This window comes from Garra rufa, chromosome 19 (genome assembly GCF_049309525.1).
Source record: "Garra rufa chromosome 19, GarRuf1.0, whole genome shotgun sequence".
Lineage (NCBI taxonomy): Eukaryota > Metazoa > Chordata > Actinopteri > Cypriniformes > Cyprinidae > Garra > Garra rufa.
This window is the reverse complement of record NC_133379.1, coordinates 23,638,086-23,664,579: the sequence shown is the minus strand read 5'-3', so window position 1 is coordinate 23,664,579 and position 26,494 is coordinate 23,638,086. Positions and strand designations below refer to the sequence as shown.

At 36.1% G+C, this 26,494-nt stretch overlaps 6 protein-coding genes across 6 annotated transcripts; 1 reads left to right on the top strand and 5 right to left on the bottom strand.

Annotated features, from left to right (window-relative positions):
* On the top strand, positions 1-6,898 carry bud13 (BUD13 homolog). Its single transcript, XM_073824851.1, has 11 exons — positions 1-143; positions 360-450; positions 691-772; positions 2,246-2,294; positions 2,384-2,652; positions 2,734-3,023; positions 5,676-5,784; positions 5,880-6,018; positions 6,102-6,292; positions 6,419-6,500; positions 6,599-6,898. Exons 1-11 carry the CDS (start codon positions 4-6, stop codon positions 6,690-6,692), a joined length of 1,536 nt encoding a protein of 511 aa, XP_073680952.1. The 5' UTR covers positions 1-3; the 3' UTR covers positions 6,693-6,898.
* Positions 6,899-9,894: 2,996 nt separating this feature from the next.
* Positions 9,895-12,229, bottom strand: LOC141292009 (uncharacterized). Its single transcript, XM_073823987.1, has 5 exons — positions 12,098-12,229; positions 11,718-11,910; positions 11,486-11,608; positions 10,096-10,321; positions 9,895-10,003 (listed from the first exon to the last, which is right to left on the bottom strand). The coding sequence occupies exons 2-5, from the start codon at positions 11,878-11,880 to the stop codon at positions 9,895-9,897; spliced, it is 621 nt and encodes a 206-aa protein (XP_073680088.1). The 5' UTR covers positions 11,881-11,910; positions 12,098-12,229.
* Positions 12,230-13,098: 869 nt separating this feature from the next.
* Positions 13,099-15,775, bottom strand: c1qb (complement component 1, q subcomponent, B chain). Its single transcript, XM_073825016.1, has 3 exons — positions 15,650-15,775; positions 15,340-15,493; positions 13,099-13,757 (listed from the first exon to the last, which is right to left on the bottom strand). The coding sequence occupies exons 1-3, from the start codon at positions 15,650-15,652 to the stop codon at positions 13,207-13,209; spliced, it is 708 nt and encodes a 235-aa protein (XP_073681117.1). The 5' UTR covers positions 15,653-15,775; the 3' UTR covers positions 13,099-13,206.
* A 293-nt stretch (positions 15,776-16,068) lies between these two features.
* On the bottom strand, positions 16,069-18,335 carry c1qc (complement component 1, q subcomponent, C chain). The gene is made up of 2 exons (XM_073824945.1): positions 18,103-18,335; positions 16,069-16,766 (listed from the first exon to the last, which is right to left on the bottom strand). Exons 1-2 carry the CDS (start codon positions 18,266-18,268, stop codon positions 16,201-16,203), a joined length of 732 nt encoding a protein of 243 aa, XP_073681046.1. The 5' UTR covers positions 18,269-18,335; the 3' UTR covers positions 16,069-16,200.
* A 700-nt stretch (positions 18,336-19,035) lies between these two features.
* Positions 19,036-20,316, bottom strand: c1qa (complement component 1, q subcomponent, A chain). Its single transcript, XM_073824920.1, has 3 exons — positions 20,216-20,316; positions 19,956-20,117; positions 19,036-19,834 (listed from the first exon to the last, which is right to left on the bottom strand). The coding sequence occupies exons 2-3, from the start codon at positions 20,107-20,109 to the stop codon at positions 19,263-19,265; spliced, it is 726 nt and encodes a 241-aa protein (XP_073681021.1). The 5' UTR covers positions 20,110-20,117; positions 20,216-20,316; the 3' UTR covers positions 19,036-19,262.
* Positions 20,317-22,072: 1,756 nt separating this feature from the next.
* fbxo40.1 (F-box protein 40, tandem duplicate 1) lies at positions 22,073-25,412 on the bottom strand. Its single transcript, XM_073825003.1, has 3 exons — positions 25,360-25,412; positions 22,995-24,800; positions 22,073-22,364 (listed from the first exon to the last, which is right to left on the bottom strand). Exons 1-3 carry the CDS (start codon positions 25,360-25,362, stop codon positions 22,158-22,160), a joined length of 2,016 nt encoding a protein of 671 aa, XP_073681104.1. The 5' UTR covers positions 25,363-25,412; the 3' UTR covers positions 22,073-22,157.
* Between the last annotated feature and the right edge of the window lie 1,082 nt (positions 25,413-26,494).

The window sequence follows — 26,494 nt, the reverse complement described above, 5'->3', positions numbered from 1 at the left end:
AAGATGGCTACTTCCACGGGCTTAAGCAAGAGTGCTGCACTCTCTAAAGCAGATTACCTTAAACGCTATTTATCTGGCGATGAAGCTGGCAAGAAGTCTAAAGAAAAGAAGCTTAAGAAACGACCGAAACCCACGGGGAAAGGGTGAATATGATCTGTCATACGTAACAGAAATGACGGTTTTAGCTCGCGGTATCCAGAGATACAATTCAACATAATGACATTATGGCTAAGCCTCACATGCTAACAGAGTTCCCTACATGCACAGCATTTTAGAAAGTAGGAAATGGCAACAAGGTTGCTTTCAGCAAAGTGTACAAGGAGCTAAATTCTATTTATTTAATTTATTATGAACTACAGGATGAAAATTGTGGATGACGACATTGATTGGAGGCAACTGGCAGCTCAGGATGAAGAAGAAAAAGAAGACGAGGAAGATGAAGCGCCTGTGGTGTGTAAAAGCATGTTTTACCTATTTCAGATTTTAGCCTTAACTTATTACAAACAGCAATTTAGGTAGTGTAAATCCTACTGAGTTTGCATACCAAGTGCTTTTGTAACAGCCATTGTAAATACTAAATTGCAGTCTGGTCTTTAGCAGTTACTATTAAAAAAGTACCTTGATGCTACTTTGGTTTTGGAAAATAACAATGTTAAATGTGTTCTTCTTTCGGAAATTCACCTTTTTTAGGTTGCAGAAGTTATAGATGAACGCCCAGATGAGATCAAGCAGCTTGAGGCATTTGGAACTGGCAAGTGGAAAGTGCTTGGTGGTAAGACTTTTTGTATACTTTCTAAGTTCTTGTAATTGCTTCTGGTTGTGCATATTTGTGTACTTATGATGTTTTTTTTATCTGTAAATAAACAAAGCCCACCATTTGCTTTTAATTAAAAAAATGTATATCAATTATAAAATAATGCAAAATAGACTATTTTATACACTGTCAGTCAAAAGTTTTTGAACAGTAAAATGTTTAATGTTTTTTAAAATAGTCTCTTTTGCTCACCAAGCCAAAGCGGTAATCATACAGCAAGAGCAGTAATATTGTGAACTATTTTTACTATTTAAAATAACTGCTCTCTATTTGAAAATATTTTGTAATGTAATTTATTCCTGTGAAAGAAATTTGCAGCATCATTATTTCAGTCTTTAGTGTCACATAATCCTTCAGACATCATTCTAATATGCTGATTTGCTGTTCAAGAAACATTTGTATTATTATCCATATTTAAAACAGTTAAGTGCATTTTTTTCAGGATTCTTTAATGAATAGAAAGATCCAAAGATTAGCATTTATCTAAAATATAAAGCTTCTGTAACATTATACACTATACCATTCAAAAGCTTGAAGTAAGTTTCTTTCTTTTTAAGAAAATATAGATATAATACTTTTATTTAGCTAGGATGCTTTAAATTGATCAGAAGTGATGATAAAGGCATTTATAATTATAAAGAAACAAAAGATTTCTATTTCAGATAAATGCTGTTCTTCTGAACTTTGCGTTCATCAAAGAAACCTGATTTTTTTTAAATCAGCTGTTTTGAACACAATAATAATAATGATGATAAATGTTTTTTGAGCAGCACATCAGAATATTAGAATGATTTCTGAAGGATCATGTGACTGTAGCAATGATGCTTAACATTCAGCTTTGAAATCACAGAAATTAATTACATTTTAAAACATTCTAATAGAAAACAGTTATTTTAAATAGTAAACATATTTAAAATTTTACTGTTTTTGCTGTACTTTGGATCAAATAAATGCAGGCTTGGTGAGCAGAAGAGACTTTAGATTTTTTTTTTTAGATTGATAAGAAATACAGTAGAAAAAGTAATATTATAAAATATTATGAGAATTTAAAATAACTTTTCTATTTTAATGCTTTAAAATGTGATCAAAGCTGAATTTTCAGCATCATTACTACAGTCCTCAGTGTCACATGATCCTTCAGAAATGATTCTATTATGCTGATTTGGCACTCAAGAGACATTTCTTCTTCTTCTTAATATTATTATTATTATTAATGTTGAAAACAGTTGTACTGCCCAATGTATTTTATAGAAACCAAAATACAGGATGTTGATGAACAAAAAAGAAGACTATTTATTTGAAATGTAAATGTTTTGTAACATCATAAATGTCATTTTGACAACTGAATGCATCCTTGCTGAAACAAGTATTAATTTCTTTTAAAAAATTCATTTGTTATATATATAATAAAATTTCTGTCTAATATTGTAGCAACAGAGAGAGATCCAGAAGAAGCCCAGGACTCTGCATTAGATCAAAGGTATAAAGTAACTGTCCTTCTTTAGTTCTTATTCTTTTTAAAATTATTACTGCATGAGCAGTGTAATAACTGTTCTTTTTTTTTTTTAGCTCGGACCCTGACAGAAGTCATAGAGTGCGGCATGACTCGCCGGATACTTCTCCTGTACGTAGGCTGCGGCACGATTCCCCTGACCTCTCACCCAAGAGGGCTCGGCACGACTCACCGGATCTCTCACCCCAGAGAAGATCGCCAGATCTTTCACCACAGAGTCACAAAGCTGAGAACAAAAACCGACGGCATGATTCCTCATCACCTTCCCCTCCAAGAAAGAGCCACAAGAGCTCACCCTCCAGAATTCAACGGTCGCATGATAAAGGTATGGAAATATATCCACAATATATCTACAAACTAGAAACAGTATTTACAGAGTTATGTAACTCAAAATTTGTTATTTCAGACTCTCCGCACAGAAAAAAAACAAAAGCTGCTTCTTCAGATGATCTTTCGCCACCCAGGAGACGAGTACGAACAGCCAAAGGCTCAGACTCCGATCAGTCCCCACCGCGCAGACGTCCTCATGGACGACGGGGTTCAGATTCGGATCTGTCTCCACCTAGAAAGAGAGGCCAGGGTAGAAGAGGTTCCGAATCAGATCTCTCTCCTCCCAGGAAGAGGCCACAGGGGGGACGTGGGTCGGATTCGGACCTGTCTCCACCACGGAGGACACGCTCTCCTGATGGACAGTCAGTAAGTCATTAAGACAGTCAGTGGTTCTCAATCAGGAGCTTGGAGCTTTCTAGGGGGGACCTAGCAAACTTGTGGTTGGTTTATTTAATATATCATCTAGTTTGTGTAACTAAAAGAATTTAAAACTCTTTAAGTATCAAAAAAAGGTTTAGCTTATATATGCATCATATCATTAAATTATTCAATTGCTATCCACTTGTAAGTGTGAATGTTACTTTTTTATGACCATTTTTAAAGGATTAGTTCTCCTCCAGAACAAACATGTACAGATAATTTACTCACCCTCTTGTCATCCAAGATGTTTATGTCTTTCTTTCAGACTTATTTCTTTATCATGTATTTTGAGGAAAACATTTCAGAAATTTTTCCATATAGTGGACTTCTATGGTGGCCATGAGATTGAACTCTCAAAATGCAGTTTAAATGTAGCTTCAAAGGGCTCCGCCAAGGAAGAAGGGTCTTATCTAGTAAAACGTTTGGTTATTTTCTAAAGGTGTATACACTTTTTTTAACCACAAATGCTAGTCTTGTCTAGCTCTGCAATGCGTACTCTATGCACTCACGGGTTCAGGACAGTTAGGGTATGTTGAAAAACTCCCATCTCATTTTCTCCTCCAACTTCAAAATCGCCCCACATCACTGTTTACCTTTTTTTTTCTAAAGGGCATTTGACCTTTTTTGCTCGTTAACTTTGTGAACACTGGGTTGGGAGTTTTTCGACATACCTTAACTGTCATGAACTGGAGTGCTCAGAGTGTGCATCGCAGAGCTAGACAAGATGAGCATTTGAGGTTAAAAAGTTTATAAATTGTAAATAACTGATCGTTTCTTCTCTAGAACTTTAAAGCTGCATTTAAACTGCATTTTGGAAGTTTAAACTCACAGGAGAAGAAGTCCATTATATGGAGATCATTCCTGAAATGTTTTCCTCAAAAACATAATTTCTTTACGACTGAAGAAAGACATGAACATCTTGGATGACAAGGGGGTGAGTACATTATCTTTAAATTTTTGTTCTGGAAGTAAACTACTCCTTTTTTGTTTATTAAATTGTTGACAGCCTTCATAAAATGATTTACTTTTCAATGGATACCACTAGTGCCAAGCGGTTTGACCAAAAAAATCAAGTATCAAGGTTTTCAAGGATTCTGACAGTCTTAAACTTATCACTGTTTTTCCTATGACTGTGCTTATGAATCAGAATGCATGAAACAGTTGCAGAACCACTGCACTTTAATCACAATCTTAACAAATACGCTACATGTAGTATGAATAGTTTTTTATATAAATTAGATTTGTATAATTTCAAAATTTGAAGCAAAACAGACTGAATGGGACGCAAATTTACTCTCTCACACAGCAGTTGGTGCTTATGGAACAGCGACAATACAAAGTTTCTTTGGTTAACAAAGTAAATTTAAAAACTAAATTAATATGTATTATTATGAAAGCCCATTTCCACCACTGAATAAACATTTTTAAAAAAAGTTAATTTCTCACAATAATTTTTTTCTCGCAATTGCGAGTTTACATTGACGCCAACTTGCAATTCTGACTTTTTCCTCAGATTTGTCATATAAACTCGCACTTGCAAGTTTGTATAAAGAATTGTAAGATATAAATTAGCAGTTCTGAGAAATAAACTTTTAATATCTCATATATCAATCTTTTTTCCCATCAAAATTGGACTTTATAATTCACAATTGTGAATTTATATCGCTCAATTTTGAGAAAAAAGTCAGAATTGTGAGATGTAAACTCGCAGTTGCGAGAAAAATGTCAGAATTGCACAATGGTAAGAAAAAAGTCAGAATTGACTATATCTTACAATCCTGACCTTATAACTCGCAATTGTGTGTTTGTGTCATGCAAAAAAAAAAAAAAAAAACATTAGAACTGTGAGATTAAAAAGCCAAAATAATTTTTTTTTTTTTTTTTATTCAGTGGTGGAAATTGGCTTCTATACATTATATGGACATAAGGTGAAAAGAAAATACCATCTAAACTTTTTGAAGACAGTCAGTTCCCCACAGTGGCAGAATTTTTATTTTGTTAGGGTTATAGAAAGGTTTATCCCACCCCTCTCAAACCGATTACAATTTCAGTTAGTTTGGGCATTTTTGTTTCGATTGAGGTGTTTATATGGAGCGTTTTTATTTGGATTGGACTTTTAAACTGATTTCAAGGCTCCATGTACACACATCTACTGATACATTCATATAAACCCACAATTCATTATTTACTTTTTATACAATATTCATGCATGGTGAAATAAGCTACAGGATTTTCTCCACTTTTCATTAATCATCAGCATCTCTGGCTTCTGTTAATGGCCGTTCACAGTTGGTTTATTAAATAACTAGTTGTGTGTTATTAATAGTTCTGAAAGTTCTTCAACCATTAGTCAGAAGTGTATGCAGTTAACAGGGATCTTCTCTCAATTTGCGATGCTGTCTGTCTATGTTGCTTAGGCAGTTGTACTGTATGTATGCCATTTTTTAAAAGAAATCATACTGTGTGCATAATTCAAACTGGTATATTGCCCAGCACTAGATCACACGTAACATATACAACATATTTACACATTTTTCTATTGATTTTAACAAATGAAAGTTGTAGCATGGATAATTATGATACCATTTTTGTTTTCAGGCCCCTCGAATGCTGTCTGGTGGAGCTGCAGGGCTCGTCTCTGTCGACGTTTTAAGGAAAGAACAGGAAGAAATTCGCAAAAGGGAAAAGCGCAACAAGCCTCTTGAAGGTGTCTTGAAAAGCAGTTGATAATGTTGTGTATTCGAAAAGTGTTGTTTTTTTTCCTAACATTAATTACATATTAATCATTTTTTGCTTTTTCAGAGGCATCAAGAAATGCAGAGACAATATTTCGAGACAAATCGGGAAAGAAACGGGACCTGGAGTCAGAGAGAGTCGAACTTAGCAAGAAAGCTGGAGAAAAAGCAGAGAAGGATGAAAAATATGCACAATGGGGAAAAGGGTGAGGACCATTTATTGGTCTTTAAACAAGATATTATAGTGTGACTTGCCACTAGCTTTGACATCTGTACTGTTCACATTCAGGATTGCTCAGGAAGAAATGCAGCAGCAGAATGTGATAGATGCCATGCGGGAGGCTCAGAAACCACTAGCGAGACACATTGACGATGAAGACCTTGACCAGATGCTGAGGGAGCAAGAGAGGGATGGAGACCCAATGGCCGCCATGCTTCGAAAGAAGAAAGAAAAAAATGCTAAATTAAAAGGAATCAAAGGTAAACATGTGGAATAATGCCATATTTTTTTTGATATACAGAATCAGCAGAGAAGGATCTTAAAACAAGCCTAGACCACAGAGCTAATCGTAATAATTCGTATTTTAATGTTTTTTTTTTCTCCAGACAAACCTCAATACAAAGGTCCACCCCCACCTCCGAATCGTTTTAACATTATGCCAGGGTATCGCTGGGATGGATGTGACAGGTTCGAAGTTTAATGAACAACAGCTAGTTTAAAATATTATAAACACACCAATACAAACCCCAGGAAACTGTTTAATGACTTTTCCTTTGATCCTTTAGGTCCAACGGTTTTGAGCAGAAGCGCTACAGCAGGATATCCGATAAGAAAGCTGTCCAAGAGATGGCGTACAAGTGGAGTGTGGAAGACATGTAGATCCAGATGTGTGTATAGAGATTCATGATTTAAAACTGAAATGACTGACATCAGTACAGTTCCCATTGCACACACTGCAAAGTAGAACTTCTTTGTGTGCCATCATGAATCGGGACGTTTCATCAAAAACAAAGATGTTTGTGTGCAGTTGTTGGTCCTACTGTGTACAAGAATACTTTCCTTATTAAATGCTACTTTTTTAACAAGTCTGTTTTGTCCTGATTTTCATCAGTGCCATTTCAAAACCAATCATTTTATTCAGAAATGACACAGAAATTTTGAGACAGGAGTAAACAAGTGTTAGGTTTCTGCACATTTATGTCTTGGAAATTCCTAATCAAAACAACCAAAGCATCTTAACTGGAAAAAACGCTGTGCCCCCAAAACGTTCTCAAGCGCCGCCAGCTGGCCGTTTTTAGAAAAGCGCCTGGCAATTTTTATTTATTTTTTTGCTGGCTAAAACACTTTGGTGGACGCACGTTAATTTAATATTTATTGTTAGACATATGGTATATTAGTCTTTTATTTTGCATATATTTACTCAAGTTGAAGCACATTATCGACCTTAGTCGTAAAAGCGGGTGCGGCCATTTTGTAAAATGTATGGGTTTAGATTCCTGTCTCATCTGCTTCCAGCTATTTATAGTTATACAAAACAGCCTGTTTTGCTGCTTGATATTGGAAAATTTGTGTGTCTTACCATATTATGTTGATGTATTATCTTAATTATGAGCACACCACACTTTTATTGTTTACTGCACTTGTTATTAGGGTTTCAAGTGCATAGCACTGTTGAAAAACCCAGCATATGCTGGTTAAGTAGGTTTTGATGCTGGGATGCTGGGATGCTGGTTTTAGCTGGCTTAAGCTGGTCCTATACTGGGCCCTCCTGCTCAGGACCAGCACATGACCAGCTAAAACAGGGAGACCAAACTGTAAATTGTATAGACTTGAAACTTGGAGGGATGGTAGTACTCACACAAACTACAATGTTACCAAGGCTCGCCCTACAATGATCAAAAGATCATAAATCGATCATAAACCACTCGTTGCAAGCCCAAGTGTGTTATGTCGCTGGAATTGGCTCACACTGGACAAAAACGGATTTGCCTGTGGCGAAATTTTCTGATATTTTGCTTTTTTTCGCCTGCACTGAACCAAACGAGTTCTGGAAAGTAAAAACCAATAATTTTACAAACTTGTTGAACTTTCAACCCTCCATTGCAAAGACACAGCAAAACATTTGAAAGGGCCAGGGCTGCCTATACTAAAACGGCTTTAACTTTTGAACGGAATGATCGAGACATCGTCGCCAAACTCACAACACATACATAAGAGCTGAATCTGAGATCACATGAAAAAAGTCGCGGAGGTTGGCCAATTGGTGGTGCTATAATAGGAAAAAACTTTAGAAAAAAAACAAAACATCTGCAACTACGCAATCTTTTTGTCCTATCGACATAAAAATCAGTATGTATGGTCTCGGTCCAAAGTGCCACAAGTGTCTATAAAGACATTTGCGTATCTCAAAAAACATGGCCACCTTAGGCCAATAAACTTTGAACACTAGTCTCGCATAGCCAGACCTTCAGACTGACGGCTGAAGGTCTGGAATTCATGGCAGCTTTCATTGGCCAAGGCCCGCCCATAAGGCCGTTTGACCGACATATCAAACAACCAATCACAGTTCATTTCATTCAGCGTCACGTTTCGGTGCGTGGAAATGCCCCCACAACAACAGACTGGCATGCAACAAGTCAGTCATTGAAATAAGCAGCATTTTAAGTTAAATAGGAAGAGGGAGAACAAGCAGTAAGTCAGTAATTTGTTCGCGAACGTTGCAAATGTGTATAACAACAATGGCGTCTGCATAAGCACATTTTAGCAAAACGGCGAGTAAATCCGTCTGCGCTTTGTTTCCCAGCGGACCGAAAATAAACGCGACACTCGCGTCTCCCGGAAATCCGGTCAAATTCAACTAATCAGATGACGACTTCGACATTCCTGAAGTGTTTCCAGTTAAGTGTACCATATGCATCAGACGTTTAGCCAACGTTCCGTGGGCGTGACGTCTGAGGCTGAGACTATTGAACACTAGACATAGTTAACAATTGCAACAAAATTGGAATGAAACTCAGTTGGAACAAAACTGGCCTGTTTGACAAATAAATGTCTGGGAGAAATTTGAAAGAAATTGTCCGCTAGGGGCGATATCACATTTTTTTAAAGGTGCTCAACCCTGTTCCTGGAGATCTACTTTCCTGCAGAGTTCAGCTCCAACCCTGATCAGACACACCTGAACCAACTATTTAGGATCTGAAGGAGCATTTGATAATTACAGACAGGTGTGTTTGATCAGGGTTGGAACTAACCTCTGCAGGAAGGTAGATCTCCAGGAACAGTGTTGGGCATCTCTGGTGTAAACGATTATATATTGTGCTTTTTTTTTTTACACACATGTATGATATTAGTGTCACACGATAGACCTCCTTATTCCAAACAACTTTGGCTCTAGAATCACTGCTGTCAATCAAACCGTTTCTTAAAGGATTTTTTTTAAAGGATTCTTTTTTTTTTTGCACTAGTCCTAGGTTTTTCATCTGAAAAAATAAAAAAACACTGCAGTGCATTTCTCTGGATTTTCTAGGTCAATAGTTGTCAAAAAAATTGAAATTTACCGCAAGAAATTTACCTTTAGGGAAGCTATAACAGGGTCGTTTAGAAAAGGGGCCTGTCCAAATATACCCAAAAGCCTATAAAGCCTAAACGAAAACTCAAATCTTCATGAAGATTTTTCACTCACTTTCAAGTGCTTTACTTAAATAAAAGTTTAATTTAACAGAATATATTTGAAATAGAATGTATTGGAATCATTATAAGCGTTACTGTCACTTCTGATCAGTGTACATGCCTGCAGAATAAAGCAGCAATTATATATATATATATATATATATATATATATATATATATATATATATATATAAACAACTATTACAGATGCCAAACTTTTGTATGGTACTGTATAATAACAGTTTTTTTAAATCTAAAATTAAACAGAAATATATTTTCTTTGTGTTTCTAAAGATATTAAATGTCATGTAGTACAAAAATGCACAAAAATTAAGCTTAATAACACAAATGCATGATTTAAAGAAGCTTTTCATGTTATTTAAGCATGTACTCTGATGGTTTTCTCTGGCTTTCAACTGTCAGCTACAGCTGATCTGTTGAATTGGGCAGGCGGTGGGCGTGCATGAACGGAGACATCCCAGCCTGGAAAAGCTTCTTGCTGCACAGTTTTGTATTCAGCTCTGTAGAACACAGAATAAAATTCATTACTTTCAAAATATTCTGTTAAGATTTTAAGTCAAACTGAATGTAAGTTCAGTGTTAGTACACTTGCCTCATTGAAGTGTTGATGGCCAGGTTGTCGGGATGAGGTACAACTCGATTTCTCCTGACATAGATTCTTTTTGGAGTAGGGAAGTCCTGCTGGTAAAGAGAACATCTCTGTGCTTGGCCAGTAGTGTTTTTTCTTGCGGGGAAGTTTCCATGCCACACAATTGGAGTGCCATCTGGCTTGTAATAAGGGTAATCCTCTCTATTTGTTGTGCTGAAACTTCTGTCACCTGCAATTATGTAGAGATATTTGGAACATCGATCTACAAAACAGGTTAGGTAAGTTTACAGTAGATATCAACACTAATTAGTTATTTTCGAGAATTAAAAAAAAATCCTTTACATATAGAGGTCAGCTGCAATGTAATATATTTTTAAATGTAATTTATTCCTTTAATGGCAAAGTTGAGTTTTTAGCCCTTCAGTGTACACAAGAAACATTTGTTTTAATTTAGGGCTGTCATTAACAAATATTTTGGTAATTGAGTTATCAGTCGATTATTCTGATGATTATTCGAGTAACAACTAAAGCTTTTGTAGTAATATAAATAGACTCAAGTGAACAGGCCTTTAAAATGCCTTAAATACATATATAATAAGTAATAATGTTTCATTGAACAAAACGTTTTTGTTTTTTACTTTACTGCGCAATCTAATTGTTTAATATTGACTAAACAACATTTCAGTCAAATGTTTACTTAATCTTTAATATTTGTCCCTTATGACAGAAATATGTAGACATCAAAACATAGTGAGGGTAAGGGTTTAAACTTTTATTTTGAAATCGCGATGTATAGTTAGCATATACGGATACTACTGTATTCTCTTGAGTTTTCCTCCGTTTATAAATGATTTATCATACAAATCTGATGAAGTGGCGCACGTTGTGTTCCTAGATGAACGTTTTAATAAACCCAGTCTTTAAAAACAGTCTACTGCGTTTAATGGATTATCGCACGTGGAATGCGCCACTTCCGGTATTTTGCGGGCAAAATGCAATTTTTAAAAAACGTTTTCACAACTGTATGTAAACCGTGAAATTCTTTGATAACATTATAAATGTAATACATTTGTTTGACCAATGTAATCTGTCTCCTTCCTGAATAAACATTTTTTTTCTGTTTTGTTTTTGTTGTTAAAAGGCTTCAACAAGTTCAAACTTTTAAACAGTAAATAGTTCTGTTTAATATGTAATGTAAATATCTCTTTTTTCCAGTCTGCTAATAACAAACTTATTTAATTTTGCAGGGAAATAAGAAACAGTATTTACCTAGTGAGAGCTAATATTTCACTAGATCTGCAAAATAGGTTAGGTAAGTTAACAAATTTGGTTTGTAGCTTTTCTAATAGGCCTACATATTCATTATTTTCCCAAATTTTAATGACATTTATACCATCTAGAGTTAAGCTGCACTGCAGAATCTTCTTTGGCTCAATCTTTGTGCAGGTTTTGGGTCCAAATTCAGTTTCTGTTGTGGTTACCATCTTTTCCCGCTTACCAGGGTAGAGCAGTAAGCCTGAAGAAAAGATTTATTAGCATTTGTCATTTTTTGAAACTCATACAAATGTACTTCAATCTAGTATCTAGGCTAAATAAAGGCTAAATCTCCTTGTTTCACTGCTTACCTGCCAAAGAAGGAAGTTCTCCCAGCATCGGAAAGGCTCGTGGGTGTTTCGACGCCATTTGACCGTTTTTGAGGAGCAATATATCTGTTCTACGTCGATGACCAAATGGAATTCTAATAGATGGCCTCTGTTGCTTGCTGATTGTCTTCTCATGAGTGGTCATCTTTAAGTTACTGTTGAAACTTTACTTTAACTGGTAAAAAATGTTCTGCACTGTGAATATAGGTGCTTTCAAGGTTATGCTGGTTTCATATACTTTAATAACAGTTAAATATTTTCTAATAATATGTTTCTTATGTATACATGTGCGCTATATATATATATTCAGAGTAGTTATCAGCTGATTTCAAAAGCTTTAATAGAATTTAAAATGATTTTACCTTATCTTCTTTGACCTCAATTAAAAGAAGTGATCTGATCTCATGCATGGCATGTTTTCTTCCCATGAACTTGATTCCTGAACAGTTTAGTCGCTGCGTTTTTTTTGTCACATTCTTACAGCACAGTGTTTGGCATGTTTGGAAATGGCTGTTACACTCAGCTAGTGGCTGTTGCCATGGCTGCTCTATTCTTTATAGAAAGCCTGAAGGGTGATGGACTCGGATCAAGAACAATGAGCGTTCTGTAATAAATACCGTAGACTGACGTGACGCTGCACTTGTGCTCAGCATGAGACTCTTTAGTTTAATCAAACCTGAATAAAGCATGCCAGTTTCAGTGTATCGATATTTATGTTTGAAAACAGCTCAATTTATTAAAGGATGATAACCAAGAAAACATACTGTTATAGTTCCCCTGATGTTATTGTATAGTTTGTTTCATGGAATTGTTCTAAGGAAAGTTTTAAATAACCATAAACTAACATTCTAGGAACTTTTAACTAAGTAAATTAGTTACATTTATGTATAAATATTTATTAATATAGTTATAGAATATACACTACCAGTCAAAAGTATTTGAACAGTAAGATTAAAGAATTCTCTTCTGCTCACCAAGCCTGCAATTATTTGATCCAAAGTACAGTAAAAACAGTAAGGTTTGAAATGTGACTCAGGACCACAAAACCAGTCGTAAGTGACAATTTTTTTTAAATTGACCCTTGATTTATACATCAAAGCTGAGTAAAAAAGCTATCCATTGATGTATAGTTTGTTAGGATACAACTATTTGAAAATCTGCAGTCTGAGGGTGAAAAAAAATCAAAATACTGAGAAAATCACCTTTAAAGTTGTCCAAATTAAGTTATCGATAATTAAGTTATCGATAAGAAAATCGATAATTTTGACCCATTTAATATATTTTTGGCTATTGCTGGATATATAGTATATAATACAATGCACTTTGTTATTCTTGTAGTGAAATAAGTCAAGAAACAACAATATATGATAGCGTATGGTTTTAATCAATAGCATTGGATGTTCTCATGCAATGGTTGCAAGTAACAATCTAAGAAAGAGTAAATACAAGAGTGTGGCTGATCAAAATCATCTTATACACTCATTGGGAAGAGCAAGAAAGCTGTCAAGGTGCAGTCAGTGTCTCTACTGAAGATATAGCTTAATCCAGTTGTCTGTACAGACACTTTATCTTCAACTTTCAGTGGCAGTACCACAGATCCTGCAGTTACCATTATCATACCAGGTGAATCACAGAACCTGACCTTCTCTTCCTCCCCTACTTGAATCCTTAGGCAGACAACATTATTGGATGAAATGTGGTAGCTGATGTAATACATGCCAGTTTTTGTCACCGTAAAGTAACCAGCACTATCAAAGGCATCATCTGGCGCGGAGATTATTGGGAGTTCAAAGGCAATTAATTTGTCCTGAACAACTCTTAGTGACTTTTGATTTTTTTTGTAAGAGAAAACAAAATACTGGTTTGGAGTATCTACCCCCGTAAAATCTCCCTTTTCTCCCTTTGGTCCCGGTGGGCCTAGTGGACCTTGTAGTCCCTTTTCCCCCTTCACACCAGGCCTGCCTGGGAGTCCACGAATTCCAGGGTCTCCTTTTGGCCCAGTTATCGGCACTGCATCCTCACCTGCAATCATGCGCACAGTCAGGTAAAGTGAGATTAACTTTCATGGATTTTCTTTTTCCAGTTTTCACATTAGCCTTAAACTTAACGGATAATCTTCTTAAAAGAGAAGTTCACTTCCAGAACAAAAATCTACAGATAATGTACTCACCCCCTTGTCATCCAAGATGTTCATGTCTTACTTTCTTCAGTCGTAAAGAATTTTTTTTTTTTTTTGAGGAAAACATTTCAAGATTTTTCTCCATATAGTGCACTTTTATGGTGCCCCGAGTTTGATCTTCCAAAATGCAGTTTAAACGCAGCTTTAAACAATCTCAAACGTGGTTGTAAATGATTCCAGCCGAGGAAGAAGGGTCTTATCTAGCCAAACGATCGGTTATTTTTTACAAAAATTACAATTGATATACTTTTTAACCTCAAACGCTTGTCTCGACTTGCTTTTCCGGTTTAAGACAGTTAAACTGTCCCTCAACTTCAAAAATCATTTCAAAAGCATATACATAGCGACCCAGTTTTGCAAAGTGAACATGCAAAGAAGATATAAAAGGCGGGTCCAAAATTGCATCATAGCATACAAGTTATTGTAAAATATTAATGTGTTGCGAAGCATTTGAGGTTAAAAAGTAAATTGTAATTAATATATATATATATATATATATATATATATATATATATATATATATATATATATATATTTATAAACGATTGTTTTGTTAGATAAGACCCTTCTTCTTCACCTGGGATCATTTACAACCACATATCAGATTTCAGACTGCATTTTTGAAAGTTCAAAATCGGGGCACCATAGAAGTCCACTATATGGAGAAAAATCCTGAAATGTTTTTCTCAAAAAACTATTTCTTTACGACTGAAGCAGGAAAGACATGAACATCTTTGATGACAAGGGGGTGATTACATTATCTGAATTTTTGTTATGAAAGTGAACTTCTCCTTTTTTTAAAAAAAAGGAAGAGAGAAAGAAAGAAAAATAATTCTGTCATCATTTATCCTCAAGTTGTTCCAAACCTGCATGAGTGTTTCTCTACTTTGAAAGTACAGACACAAAAATACCAGAAACGGTTTGTTTACCAACATTTTGCAAAATATCTTGTTCTGTGCTCCGAGAAGAGAGATACTCATACAGGTTTGGAACAACTTGGGGGGAGAGTAAATAATGACAGCATTTTCATTTTTGGGTGAACTATCGCTTTATAAATAAATAAATTTCATAAACTTGGTAAAACTTCTGGTGCTCCTGGTCAAAAACAACTGGCCTACAAAAAAATTGAGTATGAATTTCTTGTTAAGCCATACTGTTTATAAAAACTGTGCTAATTAAAAAAAAAAAAAAGGCTGAAAAAGAGTGAATTCATGATTTAATAATAATAATATGGCATATTGGGAGATAACAGCATAAAGGCCAGTCATTTTTGACCATGAACACCAAAAAGAATTTTCAGCACAAGTGTTAAATGTAGACTTTTTATTTATTGATCAGATTCTTTGCCTTTATTTAGAACAGTCACGAGAAACAGAGAGCAGATTTGTGACTTTTTCACATAGAAAATAAGTGCTGTTACTATACCTCGATCTCCTTTTTCTCCTTTTGCACCATCCTTCCCATCGGTACCAGGAACTCCTGGAATACCTGGTCTTCCAGGGCCATCACATGTACCTGGCTCAGAGGACGCCACCAGCAACAAAATAATAGTAAGTTGGAGGACGACCGTATGTGCAGCCTGTTAAAAAAAAAACTCTAAAACAAGCGGCACTGGAAAATCATTTATACATTTGCATGTAAATGTTCCTGTAATCAAATTATGTATTACAATAAGAACTTAGAAGAAAACTTAAGCTGTACCGTGTACAACAATAAGATTTATAATGTATCTTACCATCTTTAAAGAAAGCTGTTGAAAATACAGATGGATGGCCTTGAAGATGAGTGTTACATTAAATGTTTTTCTCCTGCCTGCATGAAGAGCTCTGATTTGATTTCCCAGTTTCACAGGAGAAGTGCAATGTTGCACAATAAAGGGAAGGAACAAAACACATAGTCATCAGAATCTTGATTTGGATAAACCTTGAATTATGTTTTTCATTAGTGTTACTGACATTTTATTTTGCTAATGTTTGCAAGTTCCATATCCCTTTTCTGAGAAATTAAAAAAGGAAGCAAAGTTATCCACATCTGATGGTCATTTTTCAATAGTTATCTAATTATTTTGATTTGTTGGTCAGTAGGATTTGTTTAGAAAGAAATGTTTTTTTTTTTTTTTAGAAATGATACTGTATATTCATAAAACTGAGACAGTTTACTAAAGCATTATTTTATTTGATCAGTAGCTTTTCAAAACTTAATTGTGTGCATTTTCCATGAGTAAAGGCATACATACAGTATGATTAACAAGCATGTCTTTATAGTTTTGAACAGTGCAACAATCAATCAGTGTGCATGAATCAGAAAACCTGAAAAAACGCTGTCTGCTTTGTCCCCTTCTGCAAACAGGCCATTATAGAAACCTGTCGTCAGCCAGACTTTCTCATTTTCTTTCAGATAAACTGCTAGCCCACCAGAGCTCACCTGCTGGTTGCCCTTTTGCATGTGATCACAGAAAACAGCTAGCTTCTTATCATCATGAATTAGGTTTACACACAGATGTTTTTCAGAGGACGATGCATGAAACACAAAATAATAAGTGCCAGGAATTTTACATACAAATTTGCTCTCTGCAATATTGAAATCCTTATTGATATCGGTGATAACTTCACTAAAGCGTATCAGAGAGTTTGGCTCGGGATGGGCTCTTGTTTTACGTACAACACTGAATGCAGACTGCAGATGAGAAATGGAAGCGTCCAAACTGCCTGGTTCCCCTGGCTCTCCATGGAGGCCAGGTGGTCCCGTTAGGCCCAAATCCCCCTGGAGACCTCTCTTTCCGGGTATTCCTTTGATTCCTGACTCTCCTCTTTCTCCACTTTTCATGGTTTCATCAGCTTTAAGAGGCTTTCCTGTTGAGACAGACCAATTGTTTTTACATCATGTTAGATCTACAGTATACAGCACTACAACCTAACCCTGTCTCAACATCTGTAGGCATTTTTTACTTTTAATTAGTAGGTTATATCATTTAGACTTTTTTCATCATTGGGTTCACCCAAATATTTCCACAGTATTCGTCATCGCAGGTTTTACTGTTAATGTGGGAATTTTTGCTTTCTACTTTACATTTAGGCTTACAAAACTTAAACACAAACCACACTACCAGTCAAATGTTTTAGAACAGTAAGATATTTAATGTTTTTTAAATGAGTCTTCTGCTTACCATGCCTGCATTTATTTGATCCAAAGTACAGCAAAAAACTGTAAAAAATTTAATTAACTGTTTGGTATATATTTTAAAATGGAATTTATTCCTGTGATTTCAAAGCTGAATTTTTACCATCATTACTCCAGTCACATGATCCTTCAGAAATCATTCTAATATTCTGATTTGCTGCGCAAAAAACATTTATTATTGTTATTATTATTTTAAAACCATAGAAGCAGATTTTTTTCAAGTTTCTTTGATTAATAGACGGTTCAGAAGAACAGCATTTCCCTTTTTTTTAATTATATAGTATATAATGTTACAAAAGCTTTTTATTTAAGATAAATGCATATCTTGGATCTTCATCAAATAATTCTGAAAAATATACCCAGTTGTTTTAAATATTGATAATAATAATAAAAATCTCTTAAACAGGCAAATCAGCATATTAGAATGATTTTTGAAGGATCATGTGACACTGAAGACTGAAGTAATGAACTGAAAATGTAGCTTTGATCACAGAAATGAATATATTGTAAAATAGATTCAAATAGAAAACAGATATTTTAAATATCCCAACATTTTGCTGTTTTGCTGTACTTTAGATTAAATAAATGCAGGCTTGGAGAGCAAAAGAGACATTCAAAATCTTACTGTTCAAAAAAATTGACTGTGTAAAAGTGGTAACTTCTGTCATTCATTATATGATATAATTATGCGTGTATCTCTTTGCACGTTGATTGATTCATTAGTATGATTCATTAAAAGAACCATCTTAAAAGATTCATTTGGAAAATGCGCAACACTGGTTGCACTGTGTGACTTTGATTCACCAAAAGGAACCGACTCATAAGAGTCGTTTGTTCGTGAATCGAGTTCGCGAGAGAATCGGACACCGAACTTCATTCGGTATTTAAGATATAAAACATGTTCTGGTTAAGAAATTAAGAAATGTTAGGTTCCCACAAACTGAAACATTCTAACAGAATTATTTTTAAATATATAAATAAATAAAAAACATAAAGAGTAAATCTTACCAGGCTCTCCTTTCTCTCCCTTCATGCCTTCCCTTCCATCACGTCCAGGAAATCCAGGGATACCTGGAAAACCAGGTGCCCCTCCAGAAGGACACGTTTCCGTAGAGACCAGAGAGAGGCAGAGGAAACCTAAAAGGGTTCCAAAAATGATGTGACCACCAAACATGTTTGTTGTGGAGCGAGGAGATAACCGGACTCACACGACTTTACACAGTGAGCTCTATAATCGTTCACACATACACAAGAACAAGCAAACAAAATGGCAATCACGGTTCCTCTTTTGCGCTGCACGTGTTGCGCTTATCCACGGATCATTCACAAAACTGTATTCAAACAAATCTTAATACATAACATAGCATTTGACTTTTTTCTTACAGTGCAAGCTTATAGACCCTGCTGACAACAACACTGTAAAAATACTTTTTTACTGTAAACAACAGCATTATTGTGTGGTTAATGTACTGTGATTTATGCTGTTTACACCACAGAAAAAACGTGGAAGCTGCTAAATTATAGGGAAGCATTTAGTAAGCCTGATAGGGCATAATATTTTGACAAACTAAAGTTAATAGGTGGTATAAAATATGTGCAAGCAGTAAATAAGATATTATATTTCACCTACTTGACTGAATGTTGTCAAGATTCTTCCTGGAAATCCTAGTTCAGCCTTTTGTTCCTCAGATATTTTTTTTGTACTCTTTTCCTTGATTTATTATAACTTTTGTCAGTCTATAGTACTCCAAATGTTTTTCCTGGTCTGACCAATTAGAACAGACCAAAACATGACAATAATTGATCATTTTTGGCAGCAATAGTCAGCAAAATTTGTTTAGTTTTTTTTTTTGTTGTTGTTGATCTTTGTTCATTTCAGTGTCATTGTTTACATTCTGCAATCATGGATGATTGATGAAGCATCATAAAAACACTGTGTAGTCATGTTCATGTGCTTTATTTAGATATTTGAAGACATTTATCAAAGACAGCAAAGCAGTTTAAAACAAGACACATCTTGCAAGATACCTGAATACAAAATTTGTATACAGCATGCAACAGATTCGATTTTCATTTTATGTTTTTAAAATGCTGCCATCACTGCAATTCTACCACAATTAATAATCACTTGCGGTGTGGTTAATATGTTAAGTCTCCTATGTTTTATGTTAGATTAAAAATCCATTGAACACAGCAGACATGCTTTTGGCCATTTTGCCAGAAACACCTTTTTTGAAAGGCTCAATCCATACTCTCTCATTTAAAGATAGTTGAAGTACGACTCCACCTGACACAACAGTAGATAGCGATTGTGGATTTAAGTCACAGAAATTCAGGTTGACTGAATTTTGGTTGTTCTTAAGTCTGAGACATAGGTGTCCTTTAGACGATGCATGAAACACAAAGTAATACACACCAGGAACCTTGCAAGTGAAATAGCCATCTTTAAGGTTGAAACCTTTATTGATATTGCTGAGTTCGCTATCAAAGATCACAGGTTGGCCATATGTAGCAGATTCTGTTCGGTCTCGCAGCACAGAGAAAGCTGGCTTCGTATCGGCGGCGCCTCCCCTGCCCTCTCTGCCACCACTGGATCCTCTAGGACCTTTAGGACCAGCGGAACCCTTTGGACCCTGTGCACCCATAAAACCCTTTGAACCAGGTTCTCCTGGAGGGCCTCTGATGCCCATCTCTCCTTTGAGTTCCTGCAGGGTGATACTGTTCAGCTCATCCTGCAATGCTGAGAGAGCACAAACTATTATTTCAGTTCCTTCACATACAATTGCAAGCTCAATTTTATTTAACTGATCGTTTTCAGCTACCCATGGATATGGGATGCATGTCACACATTACTGTCTTACCTGGTACTCCTTTCTCTCCCTTTGCTCCTGTTAAGCCATCCCTGCCGGGGACTCCCGTTACACCATCTCTCCCATGTATCGCACATGTATCATCCTGACAGAAAGCAAAGGGAAGCAGTACCCAAAGAAAAGCAAGTAAAGCTAGCGGCTGCATCCTAGCATCTAAAATAAATCACAAAGAACAAATGAGATTAACTGTACTTGTACAATTATGATTCTAAAATCATAAAATCTTTAGCAGTTAGAAATTTCTGCCTTACCAGTGTTCCTCTGTAAATTTTACACTTCCTTTCCTGATTGTGGGCGGTAAAATGAGGTAAAAAAAAAAAAGTCTGCTGCTGAGAAAAAAAGTGATTGTTTCATTTCTCCAAAATTTGAACTGTATCAAACATCTGTTGAAATTGCCAACACATGCATTTTTCCTTCCCCATTCTTCATCAGCGTGTTTTCTTTCCCCATAAAACATTTATTGTCTTAATAAAAGGTCAGAAATCAGTGTTTTACTTCTTAAAACTACCCCTTCACTTTTGCAACCTTCACTTAACCCAACTTAACCCTTTTAACAGGTCAACTATAAGATTACCAAAAAAAATGTGATTTGATTTTTATTTTATTATTTTTTTTTTTTTTTTGTATATCGGGCTTCCTACAGAATTGGTTCAAAGTTAGAGTTGGAAACATCTTGAAAAAATAGTCTTTTTGTACAGGTTTTGTATGCAAATTGTATAATATCCATACACATTTTGCAGTTAATTCTCATATTGTATTTTCAGAAAGTTTTGGAATATTTGTCCTCTCCCAAAATGTGTCACTAACAAAACACAGTAATATATAATTTAATAAGAAGGGTTTTATTGACCTATTAAGATTTTGCTCACATTTTCCTTTTAATCATTTTTTTTTTCTATTTTATTAAAAAGTTTTCAGTGGTAAATCAAAACAATTACAGTTTTAACAATATTTCAGATGTGTTTTATAAGATTTGTTGTATTTTGTATACAATTTTACTTTGTAAAAGGCATAAAGTTGATCATACTGATTTTAAACCTATGGATTCATTAATTTGAATATACATTGAACCAAACACTATCATAGCATATTAGTTGATAATTTAGTATTGTTTATTTTTGGCAAAACATCCCATGTTTCGGTCATGACTGCGCATTTTCAGTAGGGACAGTAATGTTTTGCTAGCGACCACATCACATCATACTAAAATACTACTAAAACATTGCATTATTGTACTAAAATGTTGTTTATTTGTTAATGAATTGTGACCCTGGACCACAAAACCAGTCATAAGGTCAAATTTTACAAAACTGAGATATATACATCATATGAAAGCTCAATAAATAAGCTTTCTATTGATATGTGGTTTGTTAGGATAGGACAATATTTGGCCAAGATACATCTATTTGAAAATCTGGAATCTGAGGGTGCAAAAAAATCAAAATGCTGAGAAAATCACCTTTAAAGTTCTTCAAATTAATTTCTTAACAATGCATATTACTAATCAAAAATTACATTTTGATATATTTATAGTAGGAATTTTACAAAAAATCTTCATGGAACATGATCTTTACTTAATTTCCTAATTATTTTTGGCATAAAAGAAAAATCAATAATTTTGACCCATACTATGTATTTTTGGCTATTGCTACAAATATACCCCAGCGACTTAAGACTGGTTTTGTGGTCCAGGGTCACAATTGTGTTCTCTTTTGCCACTACGGGTTACCTTAGTGACAATTTTATGGGATAACAAAAAACAAAGATGTCACTTCTGAAACTTTACCAAACTTGGGTTTCAATAGGTAATAAAAGGATCTTAGTAAGCATCTAAGATTTGAAGGCATACAGTACATGTCTAGTAAGACATGAGAGTGAGTAAATGATGACTGAAATTTCATTTATGGGTGAAAGGACAGGGTATAAATTCAACACAAAAAAATCATTCCTGGCCAAAACTGAAAAAAATGTGGTTTATTTATTTATTTTTGCACATACCACAAAATAAAATAACAAAGCATTTCATTATAGATGAGTGAATGTGTGTGTGTGTGTGTGTGTGTGTGTGTGTGTGTGTGTGTGTGTGTGTGTGTGTGTGTGTGTGTGTGTGTGTGTGTGTGTGTGTGTGTGTGTGCTTGTATATATGTCAAACAAAAACAACATTTGATTGGATTGTCTGTTATAATACAAACGCTACATGTTTTTCATGAACATGGAGACTAGACTCTGATTTCTGTGTGCTTCCTCCGCATGGCACTCATGAACGCCAGTTAAAGGTACAGGTGCTGTCTTGTTCTCCATCTGGTAGTATGGACAAACCTTTAGATGTTCAGAAATCGGAGGCAGTTTGTCAAAGCTCCAGCTGTCCACGGTGGAGAACAGGTTGCTAAACTGCCAAACCTAAAGACGTTTTGAAGGTCAATTAGTGTAAGATGCTTCTTATTTTAAATGTTCATGCACAGACACAAACTAAGTGAACTGCTCCATCATTTTGAGTATTAAGCGTTTTGAGAAACACATTTTAAGATTTATGTTGTTTCTTTTAATTGCGCTTCTCCCAACCTGCTCTCATGAGAAAAAGGAACCTTTGGGAGACTTTTTCGTGTAACACGAAATACGTAACTATGAGTACACATCGCTGCAGTTTCCAACAGAAATGTCCACTGAGTGGCACTAAAAGAGTGTTCGTCTTTAACGTATGATACGTTTAATGTGACGTTAGTTTTGTACATGTCACTTTAGTTTTGACTTGAAATGTCCATTGAGTGGTGCATCCGTAAAGCGAAACATATGGAGCTGTAATCACAACTGTGTACAAAAACGATTACAAGTGCTCACTGTTTTACCGCCTCTAGTGTTCCTTACTGTTGGTAACTGCAGTGATAAGCACTTATTGGTATGTAGTAGTTCCAACAGGTGTGTTTTCGTCATGAGTTCAGGTAGGTTTCTTCACAAACGTCTGATTCCGACTTCTGACTCTAAATAATAAGCCTTTTCTCTACACAAGATTATTCAAAACTTTAAACTCACCCTCTTCCTGGCTCTCCAGCACCATCCACCATGAGAGTAGACCTTCTTCTCCCACTTGAGTGAAACCATCCCTCTATCATGAAGCAAGGTCCTGCATACCTCCCTCATTAGAGTAGAGACCAGAGCCAGCTGGGACAGGGTGAAGCTGTCAAGAAATCCAGCAATCTGGACTAGAACCTCAAAAGGTAGCCTGCTCAGAGCGTCTGTATTGCCTGCACGCTTTCTTTCCACAGTCACTGGTTTTATACCTTCATACAGTACATCTGAAACCTCCGGTCGGAGGCAGAAGGTGCTGAGCTCCTTGTCGTAGTAAACCATCGCTCTGTGAGAGCTGGGCTGAAACCTTCTCTGAATAAAAGTGCAGCCAAGGTAGGCGAGAGGGCATCGCTGTTCAAACCATCCACTGACGCAACTCTGTATGTCAGAGTGAATGTTCTTGTAGTGTGAAGAAAACTCATCTCGTCTGAATATGTGGTTGCAGAGGTACGTAAACGCAGAGCTGGATTTGTTGTGTCTTCTGGTGACGCTCTCTGTCTCAATGTGGACGTGAAGTTTCAAAGCCCGGTCAGCTGTGATGTCGGCTAGTGAGGTCTCTGCTTGGAAAGGTGCAGAGTAGAAATCATATGTCTGTGTTCCAACGTCCAGAAGAAGGGCATCTGTGGATACAGATTCGGCTATGAGATGCCCCCGTAGTTCCTTCTCCAAAGAGCACAACAGAGTTGCTTGAACTTCGTCCCATTTTGGCATATCATCGATTTCAACACCTAGGTCGGATGTGTCTACGCTCGTGCTCACTTTCTTGTTATGCGAGGGGTTTCGAATCCGACTTTGTTTGGCTTTGAAGCTGGTTGGAATTTTAAAAGTGCGGACTGTTTTAATCTTCTTGGGATCCAAATGTTCATAAACAAGTTTCTTCTTGGGTCTTGTGTCACATGCAAACAGGGATGTAGCGATGAGGAATTTGTCCTCGTCCATGAAGTTGTATTGATGCAAGTCAGTGGGGATGTCCTGACTTTCGATCTCCGTTGGCAGCTCTTCCTGTAAGACATCCAACCTGCTCGGGTTTGCATGTGGCTTTATTTCTTTGCGAGATGTTTCCGGATTTTGCCCCAAAGATTTTATTGTATGCTTGCAGCCACTCAACTCCATGCTGAACATTTTTTCCCAAATATTATATCTTTCGAGATCGAGCACACCAGGAATTGCCAATTCCTCTCGCTCCTCCTGAGTCAGCCCACCTTCTACAATTTCTGCACTTGAAGACCCAGACGCTTCCTCAACTCCATTCAAGAGCTCTACCCCTCCAACAGCCCCTTCTGGCTCTGCAACCGAAGGCTCCTCAGCCACCTTTTCGATAAGTTCAGGAAAGAGATTCTTCATTTTGAGAGAATGAAACAGATGATGCTGGTCCCTCAGAGCCATTGAGAGATCCAGAGGTTCCTGACTGTAGTTCTCCTTCAAAATGTTCTCATAGAACTCGGAGGTCTCTGACTCTTCGATGGGCCATCGGTTCCACTCCATTGAACAGGAGACGACGCTGGCAGGACACACCGTCAAATGCCTAGCCAGGTTTGAGCGGCACATGGTGAACGGGCAGCCATATTCGACATTGAGACAAGGCACTCTTTCGTTGGGGCACAAGAGCATGTGTTCTTCTTCCTTGCACAGGTGAAACACAGCACCGCATAGCAAGCGGCAGCTCATGATCGCACATGACACCGAAATCTCAAACGGCGTCTTGCAGCGCCGGCTGTGGCAGCTCTCGCAGTGGCGATGAAGCTTGGATGTTTGGGTTCTTTGTTTACCCTGTGAAGAAATGCAAAGTTTGTACAATGTTTTAGACTGGACAGAAGTTTGTAAAGTGAATGTCAATGACATGCTAGTCAAATCTCAGAAGTAGAAGAACAGCATTATAGTTTTAGGATTAATGCGTACACTCTTAAAAATAAAGGTTCTTTATTGGCATGGATAGTTCCATGAAGAAACTAACACCCATGCCTTTCAAATGCAGAAAAGGTTCTGTATAGAGGCAAAAGTTTCTTTAGATTTTTTAAAATGTTTTTCAAAATGATTCTTTTAAGAACTGTTGGGGAACCAAAAATGGTTCTTCTATGGCATTACTGCAAAAACACCACTTTGGAGCCTTTATTTTTAATAGTGTATGATGTATACACATATGATTACATAATATGCATATGTGTGTTTTTGCATTATCCACTTTTTAGTGGTAAAACCTGAAATGTATTTTAGAAATATCATTAAACTAATGCTACAAACTTAAATGCTTCTTGCAGATACAATGCACATATTTAGACTGCTGTGCATTTGTCAGACACTTAAAAAAAGCAAAGAAATGTTGACCTACCATAGTGTTTTCACTGTGAGCTCCACGCTGGTGTTCAGCTTAGTCACAAAAAGTCTGAGTGAGCCTATATCTGTGTCTGCCCACTAGTTAAAAATAGACACTTTCATATACTGGGAGTGTGACTAGGTCTTTGGCATACAAGAGTCAGGTTACATGTTCTGTAACTACAGCTGCTCTAGGTACCCGGTGTTTTCAAGACATCCAAACTTCAGTTGAAACAGAATGCGTTTTCAGATTTATTTGCAGTGTATTTTATTTTTATTTTTTACTATTATGCCCCTTTTTTACAATATGTAATATAATTCTCAGGTGTCCCCAGAATGTGTCTGTGAAGTTTCAGCTCAGAAAACCCCACAGTTCAATTATTACAAAGTTTTTGTGCATGCCTCTTTAAATGCATATTAGCTGCTGCTCCCCGCCCCTTTTCCAGAATAGGCCTTTGCCTTTACAGCTCTTAACTCAGATACTCTGCCAAAAAACATCTGTTTGGTTTTGATTATTATGTCTTTCTTGCCGAAATCATGTGTTTTAACCCCTTAGCATTCCTGTCAAACTTAACTCAATGCAAAACGTTCCGCGGCTGGAACTCACTAGCTTGTCTGTGCAGCCAGTTTTGCCATGGCGTTGGAACTGGTACGCTGTTGTCGCTTGCAAAAAAATGGCAGTGCTGAGTGAAAAGTTGGTAAGATTATAATAAAATCCCCTTCTTACATCATGGGGGAAGCAAAATCTAAACGGCCCGTTTTTTTCACAAGCTTGCAGAAAAAGCTTACCAAAACAAAGTTACTGGGTTGTTCCTGTTTATGTTTTCTGGGTTGGTAGATGCACTGGGGACCCAATTTTAGACAGATTTTCATGATATGTCACCTTTAAGTTTATAACTGGTGTCAAGTTTAAAGAGTTTTTAATTTGACTTGTCATTAGTTTTTAAACATTTTCAGTATTATTTATTTACATTTGTTTGTTAGGTCTATTTATTCAACAGTGTTTTTCTAATTCAGAATTATTGTGCATATGGTGCACAAAAAAACTATATGGGTTTATTATCCCCTTTCATTCTTGCATGAATAAACAAAAAACTTAACATATGACAAGAGCTAGAAATCTAAGGTGAAGTGAAGAAACACATTCTGCC

Bases quoted from the DNA above. Each gene is read 5' to 3' on its own strand.
- c1qa (XM_073824920.1), bottom strand. From the start codon at position 20,109: ATGCAGCCGCTAGCTTTACTTGCTTTTCTTTGGGTACTGCTTCCCTTT. The intron at 19,835-19,955 runs GTAAGACAGTAA...GTGCTCTCTCAG, and splicing joins GGGAGAGAAAGGAGTACCAG to CATTGCAGGATGAGCTGAAC.
- bud13 (XM_073824851.1), top strand. From the start codon at position 4: ATGGCTACTTCCACGGGCTTAAGCAAGAGTGCTGCACTCTCTAAAGCA. The intron at 2,295-2,383 runs GTATAAAGTAAC...TTTTTTTTTTAG, and splicing joins GACTCTGCATTAGATCAAAG to CTCGGACCCTGACAGAAGTC. The intron at 6,501-6,598 runs GTTCGAAGTTTA...TTGATCCTTTAG, and splicing joins CGCTGGGATGGATGTGACAG to GTCCAACGGTTTTGAGCAGA.
- c1qb (XM_073825016.1), bottom strand. The intron at 13,758-15,339 runs GTATAGTAACAG...GCATGATTGCAG, and splicing joins AGGAGAAAAAGGAGATCGAG to GTGAGGATGCAGTGCCGATA.
- c1qc (XM_073824945.1), bottom strand. From the start codon at position 18,268: ATGTTTGGTGGTCACATCATTTTTGGAACCCTTTTAGGTTTCCTCTGC. The intron at 16,767-18,102 runs GTAAGATTTACT...CTGTCTCAACAG, and splicing joins GGGAGAGAAAGGAGAGCCTG to GAAAGCCTCTTAAAGCTGAT.
- LOC141292009 (XM_073823987.1), bottom strand. From the start codon at position 11,880: ATGACCACTCATGAGAAGACAATCAGCAAGCAACAGAGGCCATCTATT. The intron at 11,609-11,717 runs GTAAGCAGTGAA...TCTTTTCTTCAG, and splicing joins AGAACTTCCTTCTTTGGCAG to GCTTACTGCTCTACCCTGGT. The intron at 10,004-10,095 runs GCAAGTGTACTA...TGTGTTCTACAG, and splicing joins GCCATCAACACTTCAATGAG to AGCTGAATACAAAACTGTGC.
- fbxo40.1 (XM_073825003.1), bottom strand. The intron at 22,365-22,994 runs GTGAGTTTAAAG...AAACGTCTTTAG, and splicing joins GCTGGAGAGCCAGGAAGAGG to GTTTGGCAGTTTAGCAACCT.